The sequence below is a fragment of the Piliocolobus tephrosceles genome, chromosome 16 (assembly GCF_002776525.5).
Source record: "Piliocolobus tephrosceles isolate RC106 chromosome 16, ASM277652v3, whole genome shotgun sequence".
In the NCBI taxonomy this organism is placed as follows: Eukaryota; Metazoa; Chordata; class Mammalia; order Primates; family Cercopithecidae; genus Piliocolobus; species Piliocolobus tephrosceles.
In genome coordinates, this window is record NC_045449.1 from 28600246 (window position 1) to 28610901 (window position 10656).

The following is a 10656-nucleotide window of genomic DNA, read 5'->3' on the forward strand; positions in this document are numbered from 1 at the left end:
TCTTTTCTTTTCTTTTCTTTTCTTTTCTTTTCTTTTCTTTTCTTTTCCCGAGTCTCCCTCTGTTGCCCAGACTGGAATGCACTAGTGTGATCTCACTTCACTGCAAACTTCGCCTCCCAGGTTCAAGCAATTCTCCTGTCTCAGCCTCCCAAGCAGCTGGGATTACAGGCACGTGCCACCACACTCACCTAATTTTCGTATTTTTAGTAAAGACAAGGTTTCACCATGTTGGTTAAGCTGGTCTTGAACTCCTAACCTCAAGTGATCCATCTGCCTCAGCCTCCCAAGGTGCTGGGATTACAGGTGTGACTCACCATGCACACCCTGAAAAACTCTTCAGAAGTTGGCTTGGAAGTTTGTACTGGGCAGAACCCACAGCAGTACAGCAAAACCTCTATAGCCTGACTACCTCTCTTGATTCCTCTGGGCAGGGTATCTCTGAAAGAAAGGCAGCAGCCTTGGTTAGAGGCTTAAAACTCCCATCTCCCTGGGACCAAGCATCTGAGGGAAGGGTTGGTGGTGGGCACAGCTTCAGCAGACTTAAACGTTCCTGCAGACCAGCTCTGAAGAGAGCAGAGGGTCTCCTAGTACAGTACTCGACCTCTGTTAAGGGACCGACTGCCTCCTCAAATGGGTCACTGACCTCAGTGCCTCCTGACTGGGAGACACCTCCCAGCAGGGGTCAACAGACACCTGACACAGGAGAGCTCTGGCTGGCATCTGTCAGGTGCCCCTCTGGAATGAAGTTTCCAGAGAAAGGAACAGGCAGCAATCTTTGCTGTTCTGCAGCATCTGCTGGTAATACCCAGGCAAATACGTCTGGAGAGGACCTCCAGCAAACTCCAGCAGACCTACAGAAGAGGGGCCTGTTAGAAGGAAAACTAACAAACAGAAAGCAATAACATCAACATCAACTAAAAGGATGCCCATGCAAAAACCCCATCCAAAGGTCATCAGCATCAAAGATCAAAGGTAGATAAATCACAAAGATTAAAACTGAGCAAAAATGCTGAAAATTCCAAAAAACAGAATACCTCTTCTCCTTCAAAGGATCACAAGCCCTTGCCAGCAAGGAAACAAAACTGGACAGAGAATGAGTTTGATGAACTGACAGAAGTAGGTTTCAGAAGGTGGGTAATAACAAACTCCTTTGAGCTAAAGGAGCATGTTCTAAGCCAATGCAAGTAAGCTAAGAACCTCAATAAAAGGTTACAGGAACTGCTAACTAGAATAACCAATTTAGAGAAGAACATAAATGACCTGATGGAGCTGATAAACAAAGCATGAGAACTTTGTGAAGCATACACAACTATCAATAGCCAAATTGATCAAGTGGAAGAAAGGATATGAATGATTGAAGATCAACTTAATGAAATAAAGCATGAAGACAAGATTAGAGAAAAAAAAGAGTGAAAAAGAATGAACAAAGCCTCCAAGAAATATGGGACTACGTGAAAAGATCAAACCTATGATTATCTGGTGTACCTGAAGGTAATGGGGAGAATGGAACCAAGTTAGAAAACACATTTCAAGGTATTATCCAGAAGAATTTTCCCAACTAGCAAGACAGGACAACATTCAAATTCAGGAAATACAGAGAACACCACTAAGGTACTCCTCAAGAAGAGCAACCCCATGATACATAATCATCAGATTCACCAAGGTTGAAATGAAGAAAAAAATGTTAAGGGCAGCCAGAGAGATAGATCGGGTTACCCACAAAGGGAAGCCCATCAGACTAACAGTGGATCTCTCTGCAGAAACCCTATAAGCCAGAAGAGAGTGGGGGCCAATTCAACATTCTTAAAGAAAATAATTTTCAACCCAAAATTTCATATCCAGCCAAACTAAGCTCCATAAGCAAAGGAGAAATAAAATCCTTTACAGACAAGCAAATGCCAAGGGATTTTTTCCACCACCAGGCCTCCTGAAAGAAACACTAAATATGGAAAGGAAAAACTGATACAAGCCACTGTAAAAACATACCAAAATGTAAAGACCAATGACACTATGAAGAAACGACATCATGATGACAGGGTCATACTCACACATAACAATATTAACCTTAAATGTAAATGGGCTAAAGGCCCCAATTAAGAGACACAGACTGGCAAATTGGATAAAGAGTCAAGACCCATTGGTGTGCTGTATTCAGGAGACATATCTCACATGTAAAGACACACATAGGCTCAAAATAAAGGGGTGGAGGAATATTTACCAAGCAATTGGAAAGCAAAAAAAAAAAAAAAAAAAAAAAGAAAAGAAAAGAAAAAGAAAAACAAACAAACAAACAAACAAAAACAGGGATTACAATCCTAGTCTCTGATAAAACAGACTTTAAGCCAACAAAGATCAAAAAAGAACACTCCTCAGCAAATGCAAAAGAATGGAGATCATAACAAACAGTCTCTCAGACCACAGTGCAATCAAATTAAACTCAGGATTGAGAAACTCATTCAAAACTGCACAACTACATGGAAACTGAACAACCTGCTCCTGAATAACTCCTGGGTAAATAACAAAATTAAGGCAGATATAAATAAGTTATTTGAAACCAATAAGAACAAACACACAATGTACCTGAATTCCTGAGACACAGCTAAAACTTCAGAGGGAAATTTATAGCACTGAATACTCACATGAAAGAGCTGGAAAGATCTAAAATTAGCACCCTAATATGACAGTTAAAAGAACTAGAGAAGCAAGAGCAAACAAATTCAAAAGCTACCAGAAGACAAGAAATAACTAAGATCAGAGCAGAACTGAAGGAGATAGAGACATGAAAAACCCTTCAAAAACTCAATGAATCCAGGAACTGTTTTTTTTTTTTTGAAAAGATTAACAAAATACATAGATTGCTAGCCAGACTAATAAAGAAGAGAAAAGAATCAAATAGACACAACAAGAAATGATAAAGGGGAGATCACCACTCATCCCACAGAAACACAAACTACCATCAGAGAATACTATAAACACCCTTACACAAATAAACTAGAGAACCTAAAAGAAATGGATAAATTCCTAGATACATACACCCTCCCAAGACTAAACCAGGAAGAAGTCAAATCCCTGAATAGACCAATAGCAAGTTCTGAAATGGAGGCAGTAATTAATAGCCTACCAACCAAAAAAAGACCAGGACCAGATGAATTCACAGCTGAAATCTACCAGAGATACAAAGAGAAGCAGGTACCATTCTTCCTGAAACTATTCCAAACAATATAAAAAGAGGGACTCCACTCTAACTCATTTTATGAGGCCAGCATCATCCTGATACCAAAACCTGGCAGAGACACAACAGAAAAAGAAAATTTCAGGCCAATATCCCTGATGAACATTGATGGGAAATCCTCAATAAAATACTGACAAATCGAATCCAGCAGCACATCAAAGAGGTTATCCACCACAATTGAGTCAAATTCCTCCCTGGGATGCAAGTCTGTTTCAACATACACAAATTAAGAAACATAATACATCACATAAACAGAACCAATGACAAAAACCACATGATTATCTCAATAGATGCAGAAAAGGCCTTCAATAAAATTTGACACCCCTTTATGTTAAAAACACTCAATAAACTAGGTATTGATGGAACATATCTCAAAATTATAAGAGCTATTTATGACAAACTCACAGCCAATATCATATTGAATAGGCAAAAGCTGGAAACGTTCCCTTTGAAAACCAGCGGAGAGACAAGGATGTTCTCTCTCACCACTCCTACTCAACATTGTATTGGAAGTTCTGGTGAGGGCAATCAAGCAAGAGAGAGAAATAAAGGTATTCAAATAGGAAGAGAGGAAGTCAAATTGTCTCTGTTTGCAGTTGACATGATTGTATATTTAGAAAACCCCATCGTCTCAGCCCAAAAGCTCCTTAAGCTCATAAGCAACTTCAGCAAAGTCTCAGGATACAACATCAGTGTGCAAAAGTCACAGGCATTCCTATACACCAATAATAGGCAAACAGAGAGCCAAACCACGAGTGAACTCCCATTCACAATTGCTACAAAGAGAATAAAATACCTAGGAATACAACTTACAACAAGAGATGTGAAGGACCCCTTCAAGGAGAACTACAAACCACTGCTCAAGGAAATAAGAGAGGACACAAATGGAAACACATTCCATGCTCATGGATAGGGAGAATTAATATTGCAAAAATGGCCATACAGCCCAAAGTAATTTACAGATTCAGTGCTATTCCCATCAAGCTACCACTGACTTTCTTCACAGAATTAGAAAAAACTACTTTAAATTTCATATGAAACCAAAAAAGAGTCCATATAACCAAGACAATCCTAAGCGAAAAGATGAAAGCTGGAGGCATCATGCTACCTGACTTTAAACTATACTCCAAGGCTACAGTAACAAAAACAGCATGGTACTGGTACCAAAACAGATATATAGACCAATGGAACAGAACAGAGGCCTCAGAAATAACACCACAAATCTACAACCATCTGATCTTTGACAAATCTGACAAAAACAAGCAATGGGGAAAGGGCTCCCTATTTAATAAATAGTGTTGGGAAAACTGGCTAGCAATATACAGAAAACTGAAACTGGACCCCTTCCTTACACCTTAGACAAAAATTAACTCAAGATGGATTAAAGACTTAAAGGTAAGACATAAAATCATAAAAACCCTAGAAGAAAACCTAGGCAATAACATTCAAGATATAGGCATGGGCAAAGTCTTCATAACTAAAACACCAAAAGCAATGGCAACAAAAGCCTAAATTGACTAGTGGGATCTAATTAAACTAAAGAACTTCTGCACAGCAAAAGAAAGTATCATCAGAGAGAAAATGCAGCCTACAGAATGGGAGAAAATTTTTGCAATCTATCCACCCAACTAAGGGCCAATATCTAGAATCTATAAGGAACTTAAAAAAATTTACAAGAAAAAAACAAACAACCCCATCAGAAATTGGGCAAAGGATATGAACAGACACTTCTCAAAAGAAGATATTTATGTGACCAACAAACATATGAAAAAACGCTCATCATCACTGATCATTACAGAAATGCAAATCAAAACCACAATGAGATACCATCTCACACCAGTTAGAATGGCAATCATTAAAAAGTCAGGAAACAACAGATGCTGGGGAGGATGTGGAGAAATAGGAATGCTTTTACACTGTTGGTGGGAGTGTAAATTAGTTCAACCATTGTGGAAGACAGTGTGGCAATTCCTCAAGGATCTAAAACCAGAAATACCATTTGACCCAGCAATCCCATTACCGGGTATATACCAAAGGATTATAAATCATTCTACTATAAAGAAACATGCACACATATGTTTATTGCAGCACTGTTTACAATAGCAAAGCCTTCAACCCAAATGCCCATCAATAACAGACTGGATAAAGAAAATGTGGCACATATACATCATGGAGTACTATGCAGCTATACAAAAGACTGAGTTCATGTCCTTTGCAGGGACATGGATGAAGCTGGAAACCATCACTCTCAGTAAACTAACACAGGAACAGAAAACCAAACACCGCATGCTCTCACTCATAAGTAGGAGTTGAACAATCAGAACACATGTACACAGGGAGGGGAACATCAAACACCAGGGCCTGTCGGTGCATGGCAGGCAAGGGGAGGGATAGCATTAGGACAAATACCTAATGTAGATGACGAGTTGATGGGTGCAGCAAACCACCGTGACACATGTACACCTATGTAACAAACCTGCACGTTCTGCACATGTATCCCAGAACTAACAAACCTGCACGTTATGCACATGTACCCTAGAACTTAAAGTATAATAATAATAAAAAATAAAAATAAAAAAATAAAAAATATAATAAAAATAAAAGATACCTTTTCCAATAAAAAAAGAAAAAGAAAAACTCTTTAGAAGTCAAGATTTTGTTTTCACAAGGGAGATCCATTTCCTGCCCATCACTCAGGATCATTCCTGATCAAGTCCCCTCATTCATCAGTCACCAAATCACAGGCAAGAAATGGATTTACTCTAGGTCCCTGCTGAAAAGGAAGCCTCCAAGAAAGGAAGAGAAAAAGCTCTTGGAGCTGCCCCTCCTTGCTAGAGATGGTCAGTGAGCTGGATGAAACAGCTGCACAGCTTGGATGTCTAAAGATTGATTTTATTTATTTCCACTGAGCCACTGAGGTTTTTCAGGTTCAGAGTAAATCCAAAGCCCATTAACTCCAAAGCCATTTTTTGAGGAAAACACAAAAATGAATAATCGATTGCTAATAAAGTCCTTTAAATAAAGTCCTTTCAATTCCCACCAGAGTTATGAAATTATTCTTACTACAGAAACAATCATTGAACCACATCAGACAAACTCCTCTGACGTCAAGAATACTCCAAATTTATTCTGTTGACACATTTTTAAAAACCTCATATCTGACACATGTGCAGCTCAGGCATTCTTGGAAACCATCCCTGGGGTAGCCTGCTTTTACTTGGAAGCAGTGGGAAAACTTGGAAGAATATTTGGAGAAATATCCAGACTCTGAGGTCTTTCTAGCATTCCCAATCTGCCCTTCTTTATTTTTTATTTTATTTTATTTTATTTTATTTTATTTTATTTTGAGATGGAGTCTCACTCTGTTGTCCAGGTTGGAGTGCAGTAGCATGATCTCTGCCCACTGCAACCTTCATCTCCTATGTTCAAGCAATTCTCGTGCCTCAGCTTCCTGAGTAGCTGAGACTACAGGCACCTTCCATCATGCCCAGGTAATTTTTTGTATTTTTAGTAGAGACAGGTTTTCACCATATTGGCCAGGCTGGTCTTGAACTCCTGACCTCAAGTGATCTGCCCGCCTCAGTCTCCCAAAGTGCTGGAATTACAAGTGTGAGCCACTGTACCCAGGCCTATTTCCTAATAATAAAAAATAGTAACTTCTACTCACTGAATATCTATAGTGATCTAATCATTCTTCTAAGCACTTTAGATCCATGAACTCATTTAATTCACACTATAATTCCCTAAAGTACACATGATTAGTATTCTGCTCTTACCCTAGCAGAGACTGGTTAAGTGAGTTGTCCATGGTATCACAGCTAGTCAGTCACAGAGCCGTCCTGGATTCAGACTCTACATTAGACTAACCCATCTGGAATAGAGTAGGAAAGAATAAGGAAGACTCAACGTTTTTGGCCTCTATTTGGTAATTATAGTTACGTTTTTAGGTAATTATAGACCCATTATCCTGGATGGGCACTTAGAGACTTTGTGGAACAGCAAGAGCCCTCTCTCATCCTGTGCCCATGACAGACATCACCAGTCAACCACAACACAGTATTTAACTAACGCAAGGCAACTCCTCAGAATCTTTAACATTCTTGTTTGTGCTCCCGTACCAATCAATCATTTTGATATAAGAGTGTGCAGGAAAAAACAGGAAACAGGTTTGCAGTACCTCCACACCAGTATTCAATGCTGTAATCCACTGCAGTGGCTCCATTAAAGACTAGTCTCCCTTATACCCTCTCCAACTAGGGTGTCTAGTGTTATGAACAAAGGGATAGGTATGGGTTCTTGTGTCCCCTCAATTTTTGATATTTTTAGCCATCAGATACCTTGTCTGCAATGTGTGCTCAGAGAGCAGGGGGGAAACTAGATAATTGATTTTCTAAATGTGTTCCCTGGGAAATAAGGGCACAGGAGGCTGCCTATTCTGTTTCAGACAAATCCCCTTCACTACAGTGTATTTGATGAGTTGGGGTTTGTTTTAATTCCATTTGGAAAAGGGCTTCAGCAGCTAAGCAAATGATTTAAAAGTGCCCCAGAAGTCAAGAGTAATAGAAACTATCCAGTTCTGATGTCTTGTCAAGCTAAAATTGCAGGGCACTAAGATTCTATGATCACTCCATTAAAACACAGCATCTAAGCTGTGGTGTGTTGTCCTTCCTGGTTCAGAGATGCAACCATGTGCAGGGCTACTGAGCTCTCTTTGCATCTGGGTGGGAGCCTAATGGAAGTTTTGGGGCTCCTTACTGGTCTCCAAAATCCTCAAGACCATGTGAATACAGGAATCAAGGAAGGTTCTTAGATCAACACATCCCCCAGGCCCTTGGTTTTCTTGCTCCTTTCCCCCACTACAGGTGTTTAATTTCAACTTATCCCCCCGGCCCTTGGTTTTCTTGCTGCCTTCCCTCAATACAGATGTGTAACTTCATTTCATAATCACATATGCCCCTCCTTTCCAGCAGCAAGATCCAGATGGATTAAAAAATGTACCAAGTCCCTCCCACTAGCTTGCCTCTCTTCTGTTCTGCGTGACCTCCTAGGATCTGGAATTTGGTCAGCAATTCAGAAACTCCTTCATCATGACCCTGCATAGGCAAAGACTTCCCTGGAAGCTCCCTCACCGTCTGCTCCCTATAAAAGGATGGCAGATGAGCCAGAGGAACAGAGAGGCTGAGACCAACCCAGAAACCACCACTTCTCACGCCGAATCTCACACCCTCGGCCTCCAACATGAAGGTCTCCACAACACTTCTGTGGCTGCTGCTCATAGCAGCTGCCTTCAGCCCCCAGGGGCTCACTGGGCCAGGTAAGCCCCCCAACTCCTTACAGGAAAGGTAGCCACCTTTAGAGCTACCAGGTCAGCAAGAATCTTTAGAGACTCACTGCAAATTCTCCATCCAAAAAATAGATAAATGGGTTTTGTGGGTGGACAAGAAATGGCTCATCCTCACATCCAGTCACTGGAAGAGCCAGAACTAGAAGCCCAGGATCCCAAGGCTGTTCCCCACATTCCAGAGGGATGCTGGGTGCATCCATATCCAGCTATCCTTACAGTGTTTGGGAATGGGGCACTCTAAAGAAGGGCTCTTTCTTACTGTGGACATGGTGGGCATTTTTGGCAGTGGGGGAGAAGGAAAATCTGTTGATTAGAAGCTCAATATGTTAATTCGACTCCAGGACAGCTTTCAGAGCCAGTGCCTAAGAGAAGAATGAGGTCCTGGGGGATCTCTTGAGGTGACTTATTTTGACACTGTTTGGGAAAGTTATCTAGGAGATTTGTTCCCTAACTCATTTTCCCATACTCTGGTGACAAATTTACTGAGTGTATCAGTCCCCCTGAGCCAGTGCATGGCATGGTAACAAACAGTTCTAAATTATCAATGACTTAACAGAATTAACTAAATTAACAAAAGTCACCTTTCACTTCTACTAAATATCTATAACGTATGGACTCAGGCTTCTGCATTTTATACTCAGGATTCTAGACTGATGGAGAAGTTGCCCACGACAGGGAACATTGATGGATACTGTGATAAAGCAAAAGGAAGCTCTCAGGAGTCTTGCATAGGCAATGCACTGTGGCCCAAAAATGACACCCATCACGTTGTCTCCTCCCTTATTGATCAAAATGAATTAATGCCTCTAACAAACAAAAGTGGTCAAGAAATGCGAGTCTACCTTGTGTCTCAAAACTAAGGATGGAGAATATTTGGTGAAAATTACCATGACCATCACATGGCCACGTAGGTCTTTATAATGACAGAGCTAGCATTTTTCACATTGACCAAGCTGTTTCCATACCCTCAAGAGTAATGATGAGTCCTCAATGCACAGGGGAGGATGCTGAAGACACAGGACAGCATCCGCCAGACACATAGGACTTCGGAGCAGAGGGATTCTTCCTCCACCTCTCGCAATTTCTAGCTTTCTCCTAACTTCCTTTACAAAGTCATGCTTGGAAATGTCTGTGTATCATCATGTGGCTCATTTTTTTCTCTGTTCATTTTTTTTCCCCCAAAATTCAGCTTCTGTTGCAACCACCTGCTGCTTTACCCTGACCAATAAGAAGATACCCCTTCAGCGACTGGAGAGCTACAGAAGAATCACCAGTGGCAAATGTCCCCAGAAAGCTGTGCTGTAAGTAAATAAAGCTCACCCTCCCTTAGACAAAAAATTAATGTCTAGGTTACAGAGTCAAGAACTGTGTCACAGTTGCTGGGAGCCATAGACTCTGATAGTTTGACCTCTGGTCCAATTCATTAATTTTCACAAGTGAATGTTCACTCCCAGCTCCCTGCCTGGGAGCTTGCTGTGGTCATATCAATTTCTTCAAGTTAAGAACAAAGATGGTTTTACTGGGCCTTCAAGAGCAGCAACTAACCCAGCAGTCTCATCCTTCCTCCTCTCCATGGCAACCCTTTGTCGAGTGGCAAATGGTCCTTAAATATTTAGGGTCAAATGGGCAGAATTTTCAAAAACAATCCTTCCAATTGCATCCTCTGTCTCCCATAGCTTCAAGACCAAACTGGCCAAGGATATCTGTGCCGACCCCAAGAAGAAGTGGGTACAGGATTCCGTGAAGTATCTGGACCGAAAATCTCCAACTCCAAAGCCATAAATAATCACCATTTTTGAAACCAAACCAGAGGCTGAGTGTTGCCTAATTTGTTTTCCCTTCTTACAATGCATTCTGAGGTAACCTCATTATCAGTCCAAAGGGCATGGGTTTTATTTAATATATATATATTTTTAAAAACCTATTGCATTTAATTTATTGAGGCTTAAAATGTACCCTCCATGAATATCAGTTATTTTTAAACTGTAAAGCTTTGTGCAGATTCTTTATCCCATGGAACCCCCAATTCGATCCCCTGCCACAAGTGGGCAATGTTCCCCCTCTCCTCTCTTCCTGCCTG

General features: G+C 40.7%; 1 protein-coding gene across 2 annotated transcripts in view; it reads left to right on the forward strand.

Annotated features, from left to right (window-relative positions):
* LOC111526876 (C-C motif chemokine 2) overlaps positions 1–10382 on the forward strand; it is a 32940-nt gene extending 22558 nt beyond the window's left edge. The window contains exons 1-3 of one of the 2 annotated variants that reach the window (XM_023192880.3): positions 8445–8546; positions 9766–9877; positions 10253–10358. In XM_023192880.3, the coding sequence (XP_023048648.1) occupies positions 8471–8546; positions 9766–9877; positions 10253–10358 (294 nt within the window). In that variant the 5' untranslated portion in view covers positions 8445–8470. Of the gene's footprint in view, positions 1–8444; positions 8547–9765; positions 9878–10252 lie in introns of those variants that run through there. The other variant, XM_031934323.1, reaches the window with a different exon arrangement.
* Positions 10383–10656: the final 274 nt, after the last annotated feature.